We start from the raw sequence: 24374 nt of genomic DNA on the forward strand, positions 1-24374 counted from the left end.
TTTTTTTTTTTTTTACCAGTAAAACCATGTAGGTGGACCTGCTTTTGACACTTCTGCTTTTCTTTCCCATGAAATCATGTAGGTGGGCATGTAGTTCGTGCTTGCTACCCTTTCCCTTTAGTTGCTTTACAACCAAGATAATCTTAACCCTCCTCTTTTAACATACCTTCAATATTTCAAGGAACAGCCCCAGACTCCCCCGTCTTCAAGACAGCCGCCTCCTTTTTCTTGTAAGATCAAAGCAGCACACTCCACACGATTTCTCACAAACAACAAAGGACTGATGATTAACAGGCGGGTAACCGGAGGAGCACAGATCTAGCAGAGCATCATCTCCCACCCCTGTAGGTGGGGAATGTGGGCAGGGAGCCTCCTTTGGAGGAACTGCCACCTTCTATAAAGTGACTTCACTGTCAGTAAGCCTACAGCCCCAAACAAAGAAAAACAACCTTTCCTCTCCTCTGCTTCCACTATATCAACCCCACCAGATTCGATCATCCTATTTTTAGTAAATGCAAACTTTTAGAAAAAGTTTAGAAACGTGCCTGCCAAACACCCCCCACAAAATCAGGAATACACTCTCACAATTCTTTGTCAAAACTCCATCTCATGAGTGTTACCTAGATACTCACTTCTTCAAGATTTTCCAGTCATTTCAGAGTCCAGAACTATCTATAAGCTCTAAGGGAACAAATTAATTGTAAAAATGGTGGGGGGGGGCAACTTGAAAAACATTTTTACTATGTAAAGAAAAAGGGAGGAAGCAAGGGAGAGATTGGAAGAGGAAAGATCTTTTTGGTCTCACCACTGTTAGTTACATAGATTTCTTCATATCTTTTTCAAAAAAAGAAAAAAAGAAAAGATAACAAAGAAACAATTAAACTTAGGATTTCTTTCTTTTTCTCTTTTTTTAAAATAGCCTCTGACACCTGTGAATTCAGCTGACACATCTGGTTCACACTGTGGCTGGAAGCTGGCCTGGCGCTCACCACTAGGCAGTAACGCTTTCCAGCTGGGTATAAGGACTCTCATAGGACACCATCCTCACACATGGTCCCTCTTAAAGCAAGACAAACAAGGCCACTCTATAATTTTTTCTAAGCACAGATGAAAACCAGGTCACCGTGTAACCACAAAATACCAAACATCCCTCTCCTAATATGAGTGACTACTGCTTCTTTACTAAGTACAGCTATTAGCCTCACTCTGCTTTCCTCGTAGATTTTTTTTTTTAATGTACACAATCACAGAATTGTCCTCACTTCAAGGCAAACCCGATCAAGAGAAATGCTCTGCTTTTTTACTGCCCTCTTACTGAGATGCCCTGTAGTTCACCCTGCTGTGCATTCTCCATGAAGTGATGGGGAATAAACTGAACTTTTTTTTTTTTTTTTTTTTTTTTTTTTTTTTTTTAAGCACAGGCTCCGGACGCGCAGGCCCAGCAGCCATGGCCCACGGGCCCAGCCGCTCCATGGCATGTGGGACCCTCCCACACCGGGGCGCGAACCCTCATCCCCTGCATCGGCAGGCGGACTCCCAACCACCGCGCCACCAGGGAAGCCCTAAACTGAACTTTTAAAACCATAGGTGTGTTCCTGGTGGTCTTTAGCTGAAGGGCATTGACAGGTATTATTAATTTCACATATATGGAAAATGGTGCTCAGAGAGGTTTTAAAAAACTCTACTAGTGACAGGATTAGAAGCCAGATCTTTCTCAAGTAGTTCAGGAGTATGAAAAAAATGTATATAGATAGATAAGTAGCCTTCGCTTAGGTTACATAGAATATGTCTGTGACATTATGTAAGGCATACTCACCCTTTTTGTGCCCCGAGTCCCCTATCCCAAAACCTGAAAATGCTCCATTATAAGGTTATTCCTTTGCGTTAAGGAACTGACCATTGTACTAAGCTAACTTAACTACTGATTCCACTTTTATCCAAATTAACTTATCAAATCATTTCCTCTTTAGTGCTGAAAAGTCAGTGTAGTGAGTGAATTGTGATTGGAGACGGTGGACAGAGCGTATACCCCGAGCTTGCTGGGTTGGTCATAGAGGGAGGCCTTGAGGAGTCATGATCGGGAGCGCTGGGAAGCCAAGGTCTGGACAGCACAGAATGTCTAAAAGACAGGGAGGGGGGAAAGCACTGGAGATAAAATTTAACAACTTTCCATTTTTCCCCCTAGGGTCCACTTTGCATGTTTCTTTATAAATTAGGAGAGATCACTAGGCTGGGAGTTCAGAGACCTTAGTTGTAACCCTACCTATGTTACCATTTGATTCTTTTCGACAAGATACTGAACTGTCTGAACTAAGTAAAAGCAGTAGATCGGGTTCTCCAATCTACTGATCTCAAAGGCTCCCTTAATGATCTACGGTTCTATGGAAGGATGATCTTTAAACCATTTCATGCTATTTCTAATTCTGTTCGCATGCCCTCATTTGTTGCTTCCCCAACACTTATTATGCAGCTAGCTGTGCTTAAATGTGTGCTAAATTATGGGGAAACAAAGACTGGTCTCCACCCTATAGCAGTAGACACGCAAAATCCTATTTGTAAGCTTCCTAAGTATATTCATAACATAAACATACTTTGTATAATTGCTGTTGACAGAGTAGAACGTCAAAAGTTTCCAACATATGTGTTTACATCTATTCACCTGAGTTAAGTTTTAGAAAACATGTCTGAGTCCAGGGACAACACTGATTACTTTCTTTCTAGATCTGAAAGCCCAGAATAACGCTCCCATCCATAGCTGTTCAACATATACAAATAACAGACCGTCTTAAAAGACAGTGTGGTTGCAAATGTGGTAGCACAAATACGAAAAAAAACAGCATCTACTTTGCAGGCAGGAGTGCACTAGCCAGATTTTGTGAATGTTACGAATTCACAATGGCTGATAATTAATGCGTCTAAGCTTAACATAATGTCAGTGGGAAACACAGAACAAAATAGCACATCTCACAAGATGCTGCTTTCCTGAACTCTTGATGAAATATTTTCTCTCTTTATGCGGATACTTGAAATTTCCTGTTAGGACTTAAAACTAGGCAGAATATTTTTTCAGTGGGACTCTGGGATTTCTTCTTTGGAGATGTGTAAGAAAGTGCTAGTCAGTTGGGTTAGGCTCCATGGTTATTTGCACATTTTTCTGATTTTGAAGTTATCTCTTTTCTACTGTAAAATGATAATCAAGGAAAATATTTTATATGTGATCTCTCTTTTTACGTATGTCTCACTCTGCATACAACCTCAACCCAGCCAGCATACACTTTTTTTCACTTTTTCCTAGTTTAAAACTGCCACCGTAACTGTTTTGGCAAGGTCCTTATGGGTTACATGAATATCATTCAGGGTCAGAAACTGCTCCTCCATTAGCTGCGCTTCAATTCTTCCATCACCAAATGCCATTTCCAAAAAAGAGTAAATGTATTTTAAATAACAGGACAAAAATGAGTTAATTCAAGAAAAATAGGTGAATACTACCCACCACTACTGGCCTGGCACAGGGAGGGGTATGACAGATCAGTGCTCTTCTCTCAAGCATTGCTGTTTTCCTTTGCTATCCTTTGCTCCTACCTTCCACTTCACATAGCTGTTACCCTCAGGCCAGGAAGGCAGTCAAGTGTAGAAACCACCAGGTAGAATCCACTAGACAGGAGCTGAGATGACGCTGTTTGCAGAACCTATTTCCATGCATCTCTGCACCTGCATGGAGGTACTAGAACAGTGAGTGGGATATTATCACCTGGTCTAATTTCCCTTGACTGCAAGTGTGTAAGTCACAGACCCAAGACTTGATTGGACTGAAATACCAAACTCAAATTAATTTGAAGTAACTTTAAATACCCTTTATTTTGTACAGGTCATTAGACCCAAATGTAGACTTATTTTTCCTTTTGTTTTATTCTGAGTGTATGTGTGTATGCATGTTGACAGACTGCAATTTCTTCAGAGAAGAATTAGCAAAATAATGAGGGTTCTAGAAACCTAAAGACTATTATCTTCAAGTATTTGAAAAATTATCATATATGATAGAAGTCAATTTATTAAATATTTTCTCCAAAGGTAAGATTTGGCTTAACGAAAAGAATTTGCTATAAGGCAAGAGTTGGTTCAAATTTTATTTTATAAGCTAGAATTTTCTAATATAAATTAAGTTGCCTGCCAACGTGTTAAATTTTCTCTGTAGATGCTCAAACAGAAATTGAATGACCATTTGGAGAAGGAAATCAAAGAACTTCCTTGTGCTTACAAGTTGCAGTATTAGCTGTATTTTCCAACTCTGATTTCTCTTTTTATTCTCTCCTTTTCTTTCAATTTTGGCACACATGGAAGTATTTCACACAATGTGTCACATTGCAAATTTCTTGCTTAAAGCAATGAAAAGAGAAATTTCTTAAGGAAATGTCACTGATTTTGTAGGGACAACTTTAAATTTTATTGATAGTTATTGTGGCAAGCGGTGAAGTTGAATTCATGTATTAGCAACACCTCTTTCCATTCAAGGTGAGAACATGGGTTTTAGGGGAAAATAAGGAGGGGTGATCAAGGAAAATATCCTTTTCCTGGGGCATACATGTCTACCCTCATTTTTTCTGCACTGTTTTTGATTCTTCCAATTTACATGGGCATTTTAATGAATAACTTCAGCGCAAAGCTCACCTAGTGTATTTAACCAATACCAAATAATACCAAGAAATGGAAATAGACTACGAAAGTGTTTCTAAAGTTTAATGAATGGGTGGCATCTCTCTTCTCTGAAAGACTTAAAGAATGAATTCATTTCTTAGGTATTATCTGCATCATTTTTTTTTTCTTTAAGGGACTCAAGCCACTTGTTTCTAGATGGCAATATTTTTCCTATCTGTTTTCTCAAAATGTCACTGCCCTAATGTGATTGTTTCTTAAGATGTCTGTTCACAATTCACTTTTTAGACAGGTAGATTGAATTTTAATTGTATTATGAGATTTTGCAAGTAAATTGGCTGAGTAATACTGAGTCAATCCGCCTTCTTCTAAGCACTCATTCCTAAATATGCCTTTTATTTTTCAAAGAAGGGGCACTATTTTTTTCAAAAACACATTCATTACCATTAACAGTCTTAGGCTGACCTGACTGTGTAGGGAGAATACTGATCAGGTAGAGGAAAGTGAACAGTATGTGTGACTGTTACTGCAAGAGCCAGCTGTGCCAGCATTTCTGATTTAATCTTTATTTTGACATTTTCCTCTGTCCTCCCTCAATTTCAGGCAACCTATGTACCTTACAATGACTGCATTCCTATAAAGAATGAAGAAAGGGAACAATATTTAGATGTAAAAAAAATCATTTGAAAATGAAAATCCATGTTTAAATAGATTTGTTCAGCAGTGCTTTTTTAGTTATATAAGGTCAGCAGACAAATCCAGCAGTGAAAAGCCAATAATATGTATTTTAGAGTATGATGTTTTGGCATTTCAGGACCTAATCTAAAGTACCAGTATAAAGGATTTTCTTTTGGAAATGGAAAATTTAAGATAACCTGTCATGAAAGTCAAAGTGACATGTACCTATTCAGAAAGGTAAAAGAATGGAGAGGCGATTAATATTCATTGAGCATCTACTATGTGCCAGACTCTTAGCAGCAACTATTTCATTTAATTTTCGAAATAACCCACTGAGGTATAATTTTATTATTCCTATTTATTTGGTGGAAGAAAATGAAGCCCTGAAAAGTTAGAAAAACTTGCCCAGGGTCACATATCTGGTAAGTTAGACTTGTCTTTGACTTCAATACAAGACCTCCCAATTCTAAGGGCTGCACAGGGACAGCAAAAGAGCATGGCTCTTGCCTGCAGAAGGCAGGTGTCAAGTAGGCTTGGAAAAGAATTCCAGTTGCTGTCATCGCAGGGGTGTGTCTTTACCCCTGTTTGAGGAATGTGACTTTACATGTTCCCACTGACCACGTGGGGCTATTATGAGATAAAAGTGAGAACAAAGATTGGAAGTCACTGTGAAGTTGTCTACTTGGTCCGAGTGCCACTGAACTCCAGGTAGTTATTCTGAGGAATCTGAAAGTGCCAAGGTCAACAGTGTAGGAAGACACAATCATTTACATGACTTGGCGGGCAGTATGTATATCTTTGTGTGAATGAATAGGCCGGGGTGAGTAGGATTTGTTGAGAATTAGCAAGAGCTGAAAATGCATAGGGTAAGACCAGCTCTGCACACCTGCCTCTTCACCTAACCGAATACTCACTCTGCAAACAGTCCGCGTTCAGGAGGTCCTGACACTTTTCGTGGCACTTCACTCCGCACTCTGAACACTTCATGCCTTGCCGGGCAATGCCCCACAGGAGCCCTTCACACTCGTAGCAGTAGGTAGGTGTCGTAGCCGTCCAGACCTCAAAGTTGTGTGGGGTGGTGGAGGACATGGGGTAGATCAGTGCCTGCAAAGTCTTCTTGAAGACATGTATTTTCTGTGAAGATGAGACAAGTAACCAACACGAGCCACATTAGTAGATCTGGAGAATTTCATGATAAAACAAACCATTTTACAACTTTTTCCTGAAAACGCTATTTTGAGGGGACCCCTTGATTATTGATTTAAGTGAGGGCAGTCATCAAAATAACTCTGCACACTTATTCTTTGCTCAGTGTCCTAGGGCCCAATTCAGTTCTTCGAACACAAAGAACTCCCCAGTCTTCATATTGGACTGGGCTCCCTGCTGTGTAAGCTTCTTTCATGGCAGCACAGAGCTCTTGCTGCTTGATAGTGACTATGTCCCTCTATCCTGTGAACTCCACGAGGGCAAGGATGATAACATACTGCTCACTGCTGGATCAATCCTCAGAGCCTAACCTAGTCTCTGGCTTGAGATAGGTGTTCAGGAAACAATTCAAAAAAAAAAAAGGAATTTATATTACTATCCTTGGTCTAAATTGGTTCTTCTGGTGGTTGGTAAAATGATGAAGTAATGGAAAATATTCTCAATGCTGATTTTAACCCTCTAGAAACACTCCCTCCCCTCTTTTATATTCTACCTAGGCCTCATCTCCCGGATTCTATACCCTCTCTAACACTACATCCCTCCCCAGTCCCAAAGTACACTTCTTCTATAGATCTTTCCACAGGGAACTGCTTTCATCACCTATTCCTTAGGAAAGAGCTCATCAACGAATTGATAAGAAAGCCCTAGTAGTAGATAAAGGTTAAATGTGGCACTCTCCCATGGTGCTTTATATTTTAAAGGGAGGTAATATTTAATAGCACATGGAAGCTGTTGGTAGAGTGAGCACTGAACGAGGAGCCAGGAGGCCTGAGTTCACGAGCACAGGCCCCATCATGTGACATATGAAATGGGTTTCAGTAGGCAGGAGCACTCTTCCCTATTTCTCTAGTGCCTAAACAGTGCCTATCATTGTCCTTGGGCATAGTAAAGGTACAACACATTTTTTGTGTATGAAATTAATGAATGTCTGTTACTTAAGAGTCTTGTGATCTAGGAAGAGACTTAAACTCTCTAATCCTCACTTTCCTGTACTACCTATCTACCGTATTATGTTGAAGATCAAACAGTGAGATGGTAACAAATATAGTCCATAGACTTCAAACACTAAGAAAATACTAAGTATGGGCTTTCCCTGGTGGCGCAGTGGTTGAGAGTCCGCCTGCCGATGCAGGGGACACGGGTTCGTGCCCCGGTCCGGGAAGATCCCACATGCCGCGGAGCGGCTGGGCCCGTAAGCCATGGCTGCTGAGCCTGCGCGTCCGGAGCCTGTGCTCCACAACGGGAGAGGCCACAACAGTGGGAGGCCCGCGTACCACAAAAAAAAAAAAACCAAAAAAAAAGACTAAGTACTAGTGTTGATAGTGGAGATTTGTTTGGATGTGTCTGTCCATTTGATTGTCATATCCCACTATGCAGGTGACGTCCTGGTAGAAAGACTAGCACTCTCTGAAGTTACAATTACAAATAACTTCCCACAACTACCTGACGCATAATAAATGGTTATTTACATAAATCCTGTAGGAGTCTAGCTGATAAGCAATGCTAAAAAGGAAGCACTTGTATTTTGCATTAAACATCCTTAAATCTCATTTCAGAATGTCTTCCCACAGTGTTGAAATGGCGAACTTGTCATTATTTTTCAAATCCATAGTATGGCAACAGCATATTTCCCTTTATTAATACATTCCCCTCATTATGTATTTTCCCAGAATATGTTTGTTAATGGTGGAAGGAGGTTCCCTACCAGGGAGTTAAGCATTACTAAAAAAATTTTCTAGCTTTTGAACAGCAAGATGCAGACTTGCTACTCCATGAGGGGCTGGGCAAAGCTCTTTATATTTCAAGTGAGTCTACAGAGCAACAGTAGGTTGAAAATATGGGAAGTTCTCAAGTAGAGGACCCCTGTGTTAGGGTTTGTATCGACAAAACGAGTGGATCCATCACTTTTCAATAAAGATAGTCTGAGCCAATAAATCTCTTGGCTTCATTCCCTAATGAAGATGCCTTGTCTTGAAAAGAACTGTTAAGAGTTCTTTTAGAATCAGATGTATTATGCATCTTTGCTTCCCATTTACTGCCTAGCAGAGTGATATTCAATATCATCAAAGTGACTTGAATGATTCTTGGCATAACAGATTTACAATCAGCTCTCCATTGACAGTTTCATGTTCTAGCTGAGCTGAGGGGCTGGAGGACCGTGTAATGTGTATATGTGGTGTGTGTGTGAGTGTAATACAAAAATTTTGGTTGAGCCAAAAAAATAAGAATGGACTTTAGGTATATTTGCGATCGCATCATTTGTTGCCTTAGTAGGGGAAAACAACAATTCTAACTCATTGGAACACTGGGTGGGAACAGAACAATCTGCTACTGAATGCAAGTGAGAAATACATATTAATTTAGAAAGCAGAGCTGGGCAAAGGGTTGATTTTGAACATGAATTCATCTGTGTAATTTAAATTTGATGATGAACACACTGTAATTCCCTATGTTCATTTTCATTTTATTGAATTCAAGTGACATATAGTCAGTGCTCTAAATCCTTAGGCTATAGTAGGAGTAATAAATATAAGGACCACTTGCTAAAAAATATTAAATAGGCTAAAGGAGGGCTTCCCTGGTGGCGCAGTGGTTGAGAGCCCGCCTGCCGATGCAGGGGACATGGGTTTGTGCCCCGGTCTGGGAAGATCCCACATGCCGTGGAGCGGCTGGGTCCGTGAGCCATGGCCACTGAGCCTGCATCTCCGGAGCCTGTGCTCCGCAACGGGAGAGGCCACAACAGTGAGAGGCCCACGTACCACAAAACAAAAATAATAAATAGTCTGAAGGAAGGCAAGTGAAAGACAGCTGAGAAGGTCTCATTGAAATGTTTGGTTTGGTTTGGTTAAAGAGGGATGGTCCACTTCATGAAAAGAGGAAGTGAAGCTAATTTCAAAAAGAAAAAACATGGAAAATTTACTAGACAGCACATTGAAAATCAACTGAATGGGGCATTAGAATAAACCATAACATGTGAAAGCTGTAGAAGCTGGAGAAAAACACTAGGTAATTCACTACAGGGTACATATCCCCAGTCTCAAAAAAGTGATTATGAGTTTTTTCATTCTTGAGTTTTGGGGATATGGGCACGTGTTTACCAAAGCTTGAAAAGTACTCTAAAATAAATGGCTAAAGAGAAATCAAGGAAACACTCCCATTTACCATTGCAACAAAAAGAATAAAATACCTAGGAATAAACCTACCTTAGGAGACAAAAGAGCTGTATGCAGAAAACTATGAGACACTGACGAAAGAAATTAAAGATGATACAAACAGATGAAGAGATATACTGTGTTCTTAGACTGGAAGAAATAACATTGTGAAAATGACTATACTACCCAAAGCAATCTACAGAGTCAATGCAATCCTTATCAAACTACCAATGGCATTTTTCACAGAACTAGAACAAAAATTTCACAATTTGTATGGAAACACAAAAGGCCCCAAACAGCCAAAGCAATCTTGACAAAGAAAAACGGAGCTGGAGGAATCAGGCTCCCAGACTTCAGACTATACTACAAAGCTACAGTAATCAAGAACTTGAGTCTGTCATACAGAGTGAAGTAAGTCAGAAAGAGAAGAACAAATACTGTATGCTAATACATATGTATGGAATCTAAAAAAAATACGGTTCTGAAGAACCTAGGGGCAGGACAGGAATAAAGATGCAGATGTAGAGAATGGACTTGAGGACATGGGGAGGGGGGAAGGGTAAGCTGAGACGAAGTGAGAGAGTGGAATGGACTTATATATACTACCAAATGTAAAACAGATAGCTAGTGGGAAGCAGCCACATAGCACAGGGATATCAGCTCCGTGCTCCGTGACCACCTAGAGGGGTGGGATAGGGAGGGTGGGAGGGAGACACAAGAAGGAGGAGATATGCAGGTATATGTATATGTATAGCTGATTCAGTTTGTTATAAAGAAGAAACTAACACACTATTGTAAAACAATTATACTCCAATAAAGATGTTTAAAAAATAAATAAAATAAAATAAATGGCTTATGAAAACATTTCTTATTCCAACAAAGCCTAAGATGGAATGATGGTCACTTTAGAAACTGAGGAAATGAACGGCTAAGGAAAGCATGAAAAATACATCTGATAAGAAGGGACTCATGTCTCAGGGGAATACTGCATACTGGGGGAAAGATTAGCAGCAAGGTAAGACCGGATCAAACAAGATTATAAGGACATAGTGTGGAGTTTTTGTGGAATAAGGCAAAAGATAGGATACTGGGCACTGAATAAAAACAAAGCAGAAGAAAACAAGGGGAAACAGTCAAATTAGCCATGTACGATGGGAAATGGAAGCCTGTAACTGACCTTTGAGAGTTGGACTAAAGGGAAGAGAAAATATATATACACACACACTTTCATACATACACATATGTACTTAGAGAAGGTAGAAAGATAATAGAGTGTAGCTAATAGGATCTGAGCTGATGTGAAAGGATGGGAAGTGGTTAGGTTATCAAGAGAGGGTCTCTGGCCTAGGTAAACAAGGAACTAGACATATGGAGAAGGTGGTCTGAAGAACAAGCAGAGCTCAATTACTGGAATTAGGACTGAAGGACAGAGTGGATTCAGCAATTTGGGAGACTTCCTGCTAATCTATTTTAAGTGTTCCTAAACTTTTCAAATCTTCTGCAACAAACATACATTATTTGCTAAAATGTATGTATGTTCTGATCATAATAAAATGTATGCTCACTGAAAGAGTAATTTATAAACCCAAACAAGCATTAAAATAAAAAATAATTTAATTTTTCAAAGTTAGGTACGGTTTGATGCATGTTCTTCCAGTAATTTTTCTATTTATAGCCATGATATCAAGCTTTTGCAATGAAGTAAAGAACAATAAACATTATTTTTATATTACTAGTGTGATTCCAGAAAGTAAGGCAATTTTTATTGTTTCAACACTGCTTTAATCTGTAGAAATGATTACTCTGCTTTCACTCAGGTAAGACTTAGTAGCCAGGTACGACCTTTGGACTCCAAAGAGGAGGATGCTCATATTTTAGACAAAGATTTTGTTAAAAATTCCTGCTCTGAGAAACTGGAATTTAAAGTGAGTTGCCCTAATATATCGCTTTTTGAACAATTAGGACAGGGAATGAATTGCCTTTTCTATTGATAACTACATGGGGAAATGAAAATGAGTCAGAGAAATAAAGCAATCAAGCCTCCTTCAGGGAACAATTACCAGTGTCTTTGGACCACCAAAATTCCAATCTACAAACTGTTAACACTTATAACAGGAACAAAGCTTGACTGTCTCCATTTGCCACATACCTTTTCTCCTTTTCCCTCTCCTATGTTAACCAGCAACTTAACTAATGAAGTTCTATTTTTCTCTGCATCCTGTGGGCTTCCCTCATAGAACTACGTAAACCATCTCTTTCCTATACTGGAAAACAATCACATTTAGATAATTCCAGGGGAAAAAGTATGCTTCTTTTTTTCAAGCGTATTTCACATAGTTGATGCATGATTTTAGAAATCTACTTACTGTCCTCTAAGTATCCTTTTGCTATTTCTGGACAAAAGCATCAGAAAGATTTGCAGAGCAAAGATTAGGGACAATGTGACCTTTGAAATTGGTCATGAGCATTAGGACAGAACAATGGTAGAATATGTTCCTGAGTATAAAAACAGACATCATTTCATGACTGATTTACTCATTAGACTAATCATTACATAAGACTGACTGTAGAAGCTAAAATTACTTGGGTAAAATTTTTTGTCACAGAAAGTGCTAACAGAGACTAAAAGTTATGTGCCTATACATGGAAGACTGTAAGTAATTTGTTTTTACTTATATTGTTTGATAACATGTACTAATTACCAGTGACCTAAGTAACTTATGGACTGAGTCCAAATAAAGAGGGTAGAACAGTGATAAAATAGATGGTTCAATAATTTAAGGAGAGGACAATATAGTATATACAGTCTGAAGTACAATATGGTTCCATGCCAATACATGACATGGAACTTGATCTGATAACAAATTAGGGTAAATTTGTCATGTACTATATAAGTATCACTTTTTCTCCAATTCAAACTTTCAATGAAAAAATATATATATACAAATAAAGAAGGTGGTATGAGATGAGTAACTTATTAAATATAAGCGGCCAAAAATAATTTGAATTTCTCCACTGGGAGAAACTTTAGGCATTTTAATCTGGAAAGTCAAATTCTTACCAGTCGGGGCAGAGACTGAGTTCTTATAAATCTTCTGACAGAGGCCATGAAAGAACAGGAAGAAGGGTTAGGATATTATAAAAGGAAGAGAGGGAAAAGGGTGACCCTCCCTCTTAAAGGGAACCCATTCTATTGTTCTCTCGTAAAACCAAGAAAGTCAATCGTGTAGCTATGTAAAGCTGTGTAGTGAAAGTAGACAATCATAAAAATAGTAACTAATATTTATGCATCCAAAATGGCTGAAGTGCTATTTGTTATCTCATTTGATTCCCCTCCAAATCCTCTAGAAATATTAGTATATTCATTTTGTTTATTGGAAAACTGATCTGGAAACCTGGCAAATGAAGTTGATATAGCCCACTAGGTAAGTGTTGGGAAAAAAACATTTTACTATGTAGGAGGGCTGCAAAGAAAGATTCCCCAGGCATCTAAATACATAAATAAATAAATGGGACTTAATGACAGATTTAAAAAAGCAGGTTCTGTGGAAACCTAAGAAGTATGTTTGGGATCCAGTTAAACTCCATGGGCTTGGATCTTTGGGTTTTCAGACCATTTTCAGATAGGGCATTTAGACTTGACTTCTACCTAATGTGGGCATTGAGGGTAGTAATCAGAGACTAAGCATTTTCAGATCTTTATATATTTTTTCAGGACAGAATTACTGATCAACTTTAAAATTTGAAAAGTATTTTAATTAAACGTTTAAAAATAAGAGAACTGGGCTTCCCTGGTGGCGCAGTGGTTGAGAGTCCGCCTGCCGATGCAGGGGACACGGGTTCGTGCCCCGGTCCGGGAAGATCCCACATGCCACGGAGCGGCTGGGCCCGTGAGCCATGGCCGCTGAGCCTGCGCGTCCGGAGCCTGTGCTCCGCAACGGGAGAGGCCACAACAGGGAGAGGCCCGCGTACCACAAAATAAATAAATAAATAAATAAATAAATAATAAGAGAACTAAGCTCAAATTTATTATAATAAATGTAAACTGAAGCCAACCATAAAAAGACAAATTCTGAGATTGAATTTTAAAACTAAGCTATCTGTTTTTATGAGATATGCATAAAACACATTAAGATTTAAAGGAAGGGCCAGAAAAGGTTCTATCAAGGAAGATATTAACCTAATTACTTCAGTGAGCTGTATTAATATCACATAGAATATGTTTAAGGAAAAAACATGCAAGAAATTAACAGGATTGCTACCAAAAGTTGAAAGAAACAATTTATCAGGGATATAGAAGTCCCAAAACTTATGTACTGAACAGAAAAGGCTCATATGGGATATCTACAGTGCTGATCATGTACTAAGCCATAAAGCAATTTTCAATTAAATACTAAAGACTGAAAATACAGTCCACGTCCTCTGAACACGATACAGTAACAAAAATAAAGCCCTTATCTTTGGAAGATTAATGAATATACTTTCTAAATAACTGATGAGTCAAAATATTAATCACTGGACAATTTAGGAAATAATTCTATCTCAACAACAATAAAAGCACTATATATCAAAACTTGTATGATGCAGCTAAAGTGTGCTGAGAGGAAAATGAATAGTTTAAAATGTATTTGGTAGAAAAGACAAAAAGAAAATTAGGTTATACAAGTGTGGTAAAAATATAAACAGAAGCAACAAAATGATAGACACGAAATCTCTGAAGTTTAGAAGGAGGAAGAAAATGAAGAAGGAATACACAAGGGATGGAAATATTCTCTTTTTAAAGCTGAATGATGGATATAAGGTGTTTGTACTGTTATTTACTCCCTTCATTTATGTTGTAGATATTATTTTGTGTGTATGCACTAGTTAATAGCAACAATAAAAATTAACAGACTACATATTCAACTTAGTAAGTTAGAAAAATAGCTTCAGGGAAAATATAAAAAGTAGAAGATGAGTAAGAGCAGAAATAAATGAAATATAAAACAAAGAAACAAAATATGGAGTCAACAAAAGAAATGCCAGAGAATCTCTTGTAGTACTGACTCTATAAAAGAGAGGAAAAGATACAAATAAATAAGATGAAAACAGCACAAGCTTTTATAAATGATACAATTATATGAACAATTTGATGGTATTAAGTTTGCAAATTTAGAAAAAAGGATAACTTCCTGGAAAAAATATAAATGATTAAAACTGACTCAAGAACAAATGTTTAAATAACATGGATAGAATTGTTGTACTACATAAATTGATTTAGCAGTCATATAACCACCCTAAAAAATCAAAAACAAAAAAACGTACAATACGGTTTTAGAGGCAAGTTTTGTCAGTCTTTCAAGGTTAGCAACACTTACTTTATGCATATCACCCCAGAGAAGTGGAAAAGGAAAGCTTCCCTACTTATTTTATAAAATTCGTTTATTCTTGATGCCACAATTGTTCAAAGACATGGTAAACCATAGGCCATTTTACTAATGAATATAGGTGCAAAAATCTTACATAATTAGCAAACATATGAGAAAACTGAGGCCAAGAAAATTTCAGTAACTTGCGTAAATTCCCTCAGCTAGTAAATGGTGGACTTGGACCAACATTTTTCTCAAGCCAAGGACCATGATTTCCTTCTCTTAAAGAAGGAAAGCAGCAGCCCCAATAGCAATACTACTTGTAAACAAGAGATAATCTGTATATTTGGTGTCATTGCTGATGACTCCCCTATCAGTACTCCCTGCAATCTGCCCCTCAGTTGCAAAGGTGACATGGAGGCACTGGGCTTAGCAGGTATTCTGGATACTTCATCCTAAGCCCCTGTTCCACTGCCCTGACTGCCACTGCTGTGCCTGGCAAGACATTTCTTTAATTCTCTCTCATTGTGAGAGAAGTATTATTACATTAATCTAACGATGAGATAAACAAGTCTCAAGGGAGACAAAGCATATTGGTAAGAAATGAGTTCTCAAAGGTACTAAGAGGTGGAGCTGAGATTCAAATTCAGGCCATATCACTTCAATACTTGTTCACGTGGTATGAAAGGATTCCTGTTCCTGAGCGGGAGTCCGGAATCCCTGGGTGAACTGAGCCTGCAACTTCCAGATTGAACCCCAGGCACCAGACAGGTGTTCTGACCTGCTTCCTCCTTCCATGTTTCTTTCTAGGTCATGCCAGGAATAGGACCCAGCTCTGATATCCTGTTTATCCCCACACCTAATTCTTGCCAGTGTCTTTTCTTTGGCCTGAATCCTGTTATTGGAAGAAGGACCTCTATCCTCCTAGACAAATCAACCCTTTATGAGAATTGACACTCCCTATAAGCCTGCCCTTAGGCCAGCCTCCTAAACATGGACATCAACCCAGATAGAACAAACAGTGTTCTAGAATCTCTTTTAGTCTTGGTGATCTGGATTCCTCACTCTACCTGAGTTTCTCATAACCATCCTCTAAGCCTGTCTTAGTCTAAATACCCCTGCCTACCAAAAGCTTCCATTATGAACTATAGCAACAGTGGGTACAGAACAGGGTATCTCAGCTCCTCTCTCACTATAAGCATCATGACAGCAGGGATTTTTAAATGAGTTGTTCTCTGCTTTATTTCCAAAATCTGAAACAATGCCTGAAATACAGAAGACAGTCAATTAATATTTGTGGAAATAGTGAATGGATTTACTGTGACTGTGCTACTCTTGGCTCTAAACCTAGGAAACTACCACTGAGAAAGCAAGTGCAAAGCTGGGCAGTGTAGTGCCAGGCGGATTATTGTTGTGGTATATGGATACTAGATTGTTATCCTGTCTGGTGCTATTAAACCAGGTGGGAATATTTCAAAGCTGTAGTACTTAAGGGCTGATTAGACGGAGATTCCCAATCAGTCCCAGTAGCTCCCTGTGGTGACTGGGAATTGGTGATGGACGGGGCGCCTGGCAATACTTTGCCCACCGCCAACAGTGTGTCAGTGGAGGTGGTGCTGGCTGACCCACTGTCATCTTGCATCAGACTTTATAGCCCTTTCCTTCCTTGGAAGAGATGACTGAGCTTTTTACCGCACATCTCTTTAATTCAAATAGAAGGGCTACCATTTTCCACATGGCCAAGCCTTTTTTCTTCATGTAAAGGCAAGTATTTCATGCTTCACATTGAGGGTGCCTGGGACTCACAAACTGGGAAGTGGAAAGTATTTGCTCCAGCATTTATGTTAGTTGCCCATGTAATGACTTAATGTGACAGCTTGTCAAGAGTGGCATTTAATATGCCTGTTGTACAGAAGTCATATTTCATTTGCTTTTTGAGACATGGGCCCCAGGGCTCGGGCTCTATGAGTTTTAGAGGGAGCTCATGATGGACTCTGTTCATTCACTCAACACCCACACAGAAATATCTTCTACATAGGTCTTCTGAAACTAAAGAAGCAAAGTGATATGTTTAAGTAAAGGAACAGTAGATCAATAGCTAATTTAACTATGAAGTGAGGGTGCGGTCTCTGTCAGAGCCTCAGAAAATGTAGCAGCATTCCTCTAATATCTGTCGCTTTCCTCTTCACTTTTCATAGGAATGAGTATTTGTGCATTAAACCAAATAGCAAATTTTAAAATATAAGAAAGGAACAGTCTAGGAGTCTATCAATAAAAACCTTCCATCTTGATTATTTCCTTGATTATTTCCTCAAAAGCAAAAGACTGGATACTTTGAGATTCAGCAAGCAATATGAAGCTTTCTCATATACCAGAGAATGTTTACTTTCTTTCGTACCCAAACTATAGTGAAAATATTACATGGCGTCATAAACCCAGCAGATAAGAATAAGCCCCCGGGAAAGCAGCCATATTTTTAAAATCCTATGGCACAATAAAAAATGTTCTGAACTTGCTGTAGCACCCAGATATCCAAAGGGACATGTACTATTGCTGATGTAGTACTTAAGGGGTGACTGGGTTGGGGAGGGCGGCTTGCTGATAGACACCTAGGAAAGGTTGGCTTTGGGTGGAAAATGACAATGACAGGAAGAAGAGAATGAAAAATATAAATAATGGTGTTTAAATGGCAAGTGTATAGAAATTTAAAACAAGTAATAATAGTGGCCACATTTTTATTCTCTAAAAATGACAAAGTCTCTAAAATTGGGGGAGGTAGAGTACATAGTTGCAATAAAGGAGGGCACAGATAAATTGTCTTGGATAAAAGCCCCAGCAAAGGGACTTTCCTGGTGGTCCAGTGGTAAAGAATCTGTCTTGCAATGCAGGGGACACAAGTTCGATCCCTGCTCAGGGAACTAAGATCCCACAGGCCGCAGGGCAACTAAGCCCGCGTGCCACAACTACAGAACCCACATGCTCTAGAGCCTGCGTGCCACAACTAGAGAAGAGAAAACCCAAACACCACAACTAGAGAGAAGCCCATGCACCACAACGAAAAGATCCTGCGTGCCTCAAAGAAGATCCCAAGGGCGGCAACTAAGACCCGATGCAGCCATAAAAATTAATTATTTTTTAAAAAGCCCCAGCAGAGTGGCTGTGCAGGATGCAGTTACCATGGCACAACACCCACTGCTCATTGGAATCACCTGGAAGTTTAAACAAAAACAAAACAAACCTCTTCTATCCAAGCTATACTGGAAGCCAATTAAATCAGAATCAGGGGAGTGAGACTCAGACATAAGTATGGTTTAAAGCTCCCCCAGGTGATTCTAATGAACCAAATTCAAGAATCCCTGACCTACTTGTACCTTCTAATCATGCTGGTTCTTTCATTCAACAAGAATTGACAAAGCTTCTATCTTATGTCAGACAGTGTACTAAGCAATAGGGATGAAAATATTTAACAAGAACGACAAACAGGATATAGTGCTACCTTCATGGAGTCTAAAAGGAAAGGCTTATGCAAAATAATCAAACTGTAGTAACAAAAATAATAAGAATACCAGCTTGTATTTATTGTTTACTGTACCCTAGGCTGTGTAAGCAGGTTAAATATTCATCCACTCCCTTAATCTTCTGTATTATTATCACCTCACTATACACATGAAAGAACTCAGGCTCAGAGAAGTTACATAACTTACCAGACATAACAATGCTAATTTAGTGGCACAGATGGGAATCACCCCAAGCAGGCTTCACTCTTAACCATGCTATACCATACTATACTATGGAGGTCATGATTAAATGCTAGAAAAGCCCAGTGGAAGAAACTAATAATTGAGCCAGAAGGGGAGGAGGGTGTTTGGGAAAGCCTCCAAAAGGAAGCAAAACGTGAACTATGTAAAAACTTAGCAGGATTTTTTTAGGTGGACAGTGACAAACTGTGTTAGGATGCAATCGCATTTGTAAAGATGGGAAGGTGCGTGCATACTTGAGCAGCACAGGATAATTTGTACGATCGTGCAGCTGAGGCCCTGAGAAACTTTGTTTAGGGTCAGACTTTCCCCATGTTCCCAATGATCCCTAGAACTCTGGAATGAACATAATAAACAAGCAGCCCAGGTAGAATGCTTTTCCCCAGACCATGATCAATGCATAGTTAGTAACTGACTCTGCACCTACCAATTCCTCATTATTTAGAGATGTCCTAATCACCATAGCCAGGGAGAGTCCAGATTTCCGGGCAGCCAGGGTCTTAAAATAAAACCAAAAAAACACAGAATTATGAGGTGACTGCTATGTACCTATTACTCAGCAGAAGGTGAAAGTGTAAAAGTACAGACTATCACTATTCACACTTTGGTCAATAAGGACCTACCATTTTCAGCAGTCAGCCAGTTCATCCAGAATGTGGAATCATAGGACACTAAAGCTGAAAAAGTCCCTTTAGATCATCAAACCTAGCCTCTACATTTTACAGATGATAAACCTGAGGCCCAGCAAAGCAGGCTTGCAGCCCAAGGTTTCTAGGCTAGCAAGAGGCTCCTAAAACATTGTTTTTCCCCAAGACAATCATAATCACATTCCTTCATAAAACATAACCATTGATACAGAGCCAGCTGATCTGTCTGATAGCCCTGAATCACGACTGGTACTAGATGATTCTTGAGTTGTCCACAGTTCCCTGAAATATGCTTCCATATCTGGCCAGAATATTTTCTTCCAAGGGTCCATTTTACCAACTGAGAATCATCATTAGACTTGTTTGCTTCACTCAATGTTGGTAACTTAGGTGATTTTAAATAAGAGTCACATCCCTTTAGTTTCCCCTGTAAAATAGAACCATTATGCTGCTCCCACCTGAAACATATACAATATAATATACTCGATGGTGCTATAGAGAACTCTGGAAATCAGGAGTTCTATGTGGGAATATTAAATCTGCTCTCCCGATAGGAACAAAGGGAAGTCATAGTGGAATAAAAGATCTGGTCAGAAATATATCTCCTTGGAGCTACAAAGCCATTGTGCCCAGTTAGGTTCAGTACAGTCCTAAGTGAGCAGATGACTCACTCCTCACTTGTAAACTCCTACCATCTCCACTCCTACCACGTAAACTTATACAGGACTTACCTCTAAAGATGATCTTCCATCTCGGATAACTACTGTCCCTAAAATTATGTTTTTATTTTATTTTAGCCTGTATTTGTACCTGTTGTTTATGTAAATTGGTCTGTCTTTCAGAATTGAACTGGATGTTAAACCTTGGAGAACCCAAACTTCTTATTCTAATACGTCTCTTTTCATTTCCCCATCTTGCTCTCTTTGATCCCATGAATACGAGCCGTGTACATTTGAGAAGATTGCCAAGTATTAATTAAGTAAAATGAAAGTCACTTACCATGGCCTGAAGTGTCCAAGTGACAGAGAAAACAAAATATAAATAATTAGACATATGACAGGTGAGAAAAGAGTATAATAATGTTAAATAAGCCTAACACTTAAAGACAATGTCACACTGTAATGGCAGGAATCTGAGTTAATTGTACAGACGCATCATGCTTTCCAGCATAAGGTTTTTCCAGGCAAGATTTTGCCTTTCCTAATTTGAAACTAAAGTGATGACCTTCAGATGAAGGTGTCTCTGAAGGAAACTTCAGTGTCTCTGAAGGAAACTTCAGTGTCTCTGAAGGAAAATATATTTTCATATAATAAACTATTAAGAATAAGCCTCCAGGAAAACATTGTGAATGATAGAAAACATTTCTTTTTCATGTTGATGGGCTACTTGTTTTTAGAATTTAATACAGACTATTATCAATTCTTTGCATCTCTAAGCAGTCCCCAGCATATTTCCTATAGGAGAGTTTGTCATTCAGAGTTATGTTCAGGGCTAATAAAGGTTTTAATGACTTGGAAGCCATGGTTTTCTTTGGAGAGTGGAACAGCTTATTAATTTGGCTAGACTTGATCTTAATATATGAGAATAAGGAACTGATTAATATTATCTGCATGCTTCATAAAGCATAAAGTTTACTGGGTTAAGATGAAGACTGTCAAATACAGCCTTCAACTGCAAAGTAAACTTGTGGTCACCAAAGCCCAGGTGCAGCAGCCCACCTTGCATGCTGTGTGACTTCTTTCTGCTCAATTATAGGGCCATTTTAACTCAATTTGTAATTTCAACTAATATTAAAAGCTGTCAAAAGGTTAGAGTTATTTCCTCCATCTAATAGATTTTAAAGAAATAATAAATATAACACTTGCCAGCATCCAGCTTCTCCTGTGTTTTATTCTGTGAAATATTTACAGGCTAGGCATTTAATGAGAAGGACAGTATGACATCTAATAAAGATAAAGACAATGTATGCAGTCAAAATGAATTAAACAGGAGTGACTCACCACATCTCGTACAATAGGCAGAGTTTTTTTCCTTCGGAGATCTGGCATACTATCAATACCATAAAGTCCCCAACCAGCTCTGAAAGAGGGGACAAAGGAATGATTTTAATGGTTAACTGACTCTTTATAAGAAAAATTCCACTCTTTGTAGTAAAAAGACTGTGAAAAAAGGTTAAAGGATTATCATGCTGGTTCAGACAGCAGCAAAGATCCAAGACTCAAGGACCTTGCCCAAAAAGGACACTACCACACAGAGTGATCTCTTGCCTTCTTAGATAGTTCCATACTTTGACACTTTATAGATGGCCTGATTTGACACATTGTTTTACTGTACCACAGAGAGGACAACTGAAGCTATTAGGTATATGGAACTTTGCACCTCCAGGAAGAAACAGAACCAAACAAGTTCTGCTGAAAGTTTGGTCTGTCTGCAATGGTAAAAAAAAAAATTACTTTTATTGTAAAGATACTATGTTTTGTGTATATTGCATCTTCACAGATTGAACTCTAAAGTGGCATCTCAAGGATTTACAGACACATCTAAAATATTAGTGATTACTCCAATACCAGAATTTCCACTTATCTGAAGTATCTAAATATAAATGCACAAGATTATAATAATTTGTTATACATGGATGTTCACTACAACATTTTTTTTTGTGGTAACAACAAAAGCTAGGTCACCTGAATATTCAACAACAGTATACTGATTAAATGAATTACAGTATATTATACAAGGGGAAGGATGCAATCGTTAAGGTGAATAAGGTAAATATATACGTGTATATACGAAAAAATACAGTATGTTCAGAAAGCAAGTTTGTATACAATTATTATGTTTCGTATGGTCCCACATTTGTATGTGCATTTATATATACACAGAAAATTTCTAGAAATATATTCACCAAATTGGTAAACCGTAGTTACCTCTGTTGAGTGAGAGAAACTGGGTGATAGAAAAAGAGAAGACTCTCCCTATGTTATAAATCTGTTAATGTCCAATGTTTTTATAATAAGCATGTGCCGTCTTTGCAATTTAAACTAATTTTAAAATATTAATATTAATACTTATTAAAATAAGTTTAATAGAATGAATTGGGTTTTTTTGTTGTTTTTTTTTTTTTGCGGTACGCGGGCCTCTCACCGTTGTGGCCTCTCCCGTTGCGGAGCACAGGCTCCGGACGCACAGGCTCAGCGGCCATGGCTCACGGGCCCAGCCGCTCCGCGGCATGTAGGATCCTCCCCGGACCGGAGCACGAACCCGTGTCCCCTGCATCGGCAGGCAGACTCTCAACCACTGCGCCACCAGGGAAGCCCTGAATTTGATTTTTTATTGCATTAAAGCTAGTCTTTTTATACAACCAAAAAGGTGCTAACGTCATTGATGACAGCTACTCCTTCCACTCACTTGAACTGCAAAACCCCTGCTAACCTCTAGCTGAGAGTCAGCTTCTGCACCAGAAACACCACAATTCATACTGCTGGGTTTAGGTGGGCAGCTCTGCCACTGGAATAGGCTACAACAGCCAAAAACAGGTTATCAGCATTTTACTGTCCAGTTTTCACTGACACAGAGATTGTTTCTTCATTTCTGCTGCTTAATTTAACAAAGGGAAACCTTTGTCTTATTGGATCTCTCTTAGTAGCCACAGTCTTAACTCAAATACTTCCAGTTGTACCAATTTGGTGATCTTGGACAAATTACAAAGATGCATCATACAACTCATACAAAATATTAAAAGCAAAATATTAATAAAGATAAGATGGTAATAAATAGTAATAATGCCATAAACTACATGTCTGAAAATGAGGACCAAATGCAGTAATAAATGTGAAATATTAAAACCACTGAACATGGGTAAGAAGGATGTCAGTGACGAACAGAACATACTTAAGGTCACACACCTGAACTAAAAGTTACCTGTAGATCATAGAATACAGGACAAGAGTAATTGTGGGGCAGAGATCAAGGAAGAGCAAAGAAAGAAGAGGGAGAAGGAATAAAAGATGGGAGGGGAGACAGTATGTGGTAGGGGAAGATGACACTTAAGTAGTCCACCACTGAACCTGTGAAAAAGGAGTTAATACAGCTTCCACCGTTTTCTAGAATAATGCCAATTGACACTGTAGGTTAAGGGCTGTGATAGTCACGGTGACAGTCAGAGATGAAGAACTGCAATCACAAAAGAATCATTGGCAGCATCTCCTTATGAACTGCAAGAAACTGCAGAGTATAGGAGGAGGAAAGGGCAGTGAATATTTTTTTTTTCTTTGCAACACTCACCTTCAGAAAGACTACTGCTCTCTCAGTGTGACGTCTTGCTTCCCTCCTATCCTATTTCCGTATTCTTGCCTTCTCCCTGCCTTGACCCTCCCACATCCCAAACATCAAATATATGGGAAAAGGATTATGTGAGCGGGTTCCTAAAAGGATTTTTCCAGTTTCATTTGCTCCAGTCTAAGGCTCTGATTCCAAGCAGTTTCTACTTTCTCTCCTCTGTGAACAGGATAATAATGGCATAAAATGTACCTCTATAAATGTCTTTCCATCACATTACATAGCAACCATACTAAGTGCCTCCAAGTGTTTTGAAGTTACTTTAATAACTTTTAAAGAAACACATTCAATTGTGATAATGGTTGAGAAAATTATTTATAAACTGCCAAGTGTTATATAAATGAGTTATGTGTTTTCTTCCTATCAATAACAAATTATTTATTTTCTTTATGTTTTCCTTCTTGTGGAACTTAACTTCCCAAGCCAGCCTAGAATTTTGAGCAACCTCGTATTTTCACAAATTCAGGAATCAATTACACATATATATGTTCTTGAACCTCACACTTCACCCTTATGCTTCTCTCGTCAGAACAGAGAGATCCAAGAACCCAGGGCGAACTTGAACCCAAGTTAGAAGACATGGATCCAAAATTC

General features: G+C 38.7%; 1 protein-coding gene across 2 annotated transcripts in view; it reads right to left on the reverse strand.

The window, feature by feature from the left end:
- UNC13C (unc-13 homolog C) overlaps positions 1-24374 on the reverse strand; it is a 580525-nt gene that overhangs the window by 354068 nt on the left and 202083 nt on the right. Inside the window, exons 6-9 of one of the 2 annotated variants that reach the window (XM_024754347.1) lie at positions 21443-21521; positions 20442-20447; positions 19223-19294; positions 6246-6465 (exon numbers count right to left, since the gene is read on the reverse strand). In XM_024754347.1, coding sequence (XP_024610115.1) covers positions 6246-6465; positions 19223-19294; positions 20442-20447; positions 21443-21521 — 377 coding nt within the window. The remainder of the gene's footprint in view (positions 1-6245; positions 6466-19222; positions 19295-20441; positions 20448-21442; positions 21522-24374) is intronic. The other variant, XM_024754348.1, reaches the window with a different exon arrangement.

This window comes from Neophocaena asiaeorientalis, unplaced genomic scaffold (assembly GCF_003031525.2).
Source record: "Neophocaena asiaeorientalis asiaeorientalis breed wild unplaced genomic scaffold, Neophocaena_asiaeorientalis_V1.1 scaffold391, whole genome shotgun sequence".
NCBI classification, from domain to species: Eukaryota; Metazoa; Chordata; class Mammalia; order Artiodactyla; family Phocoenidae; genus Neophocaena; species Neophocaena asiaeorientalis.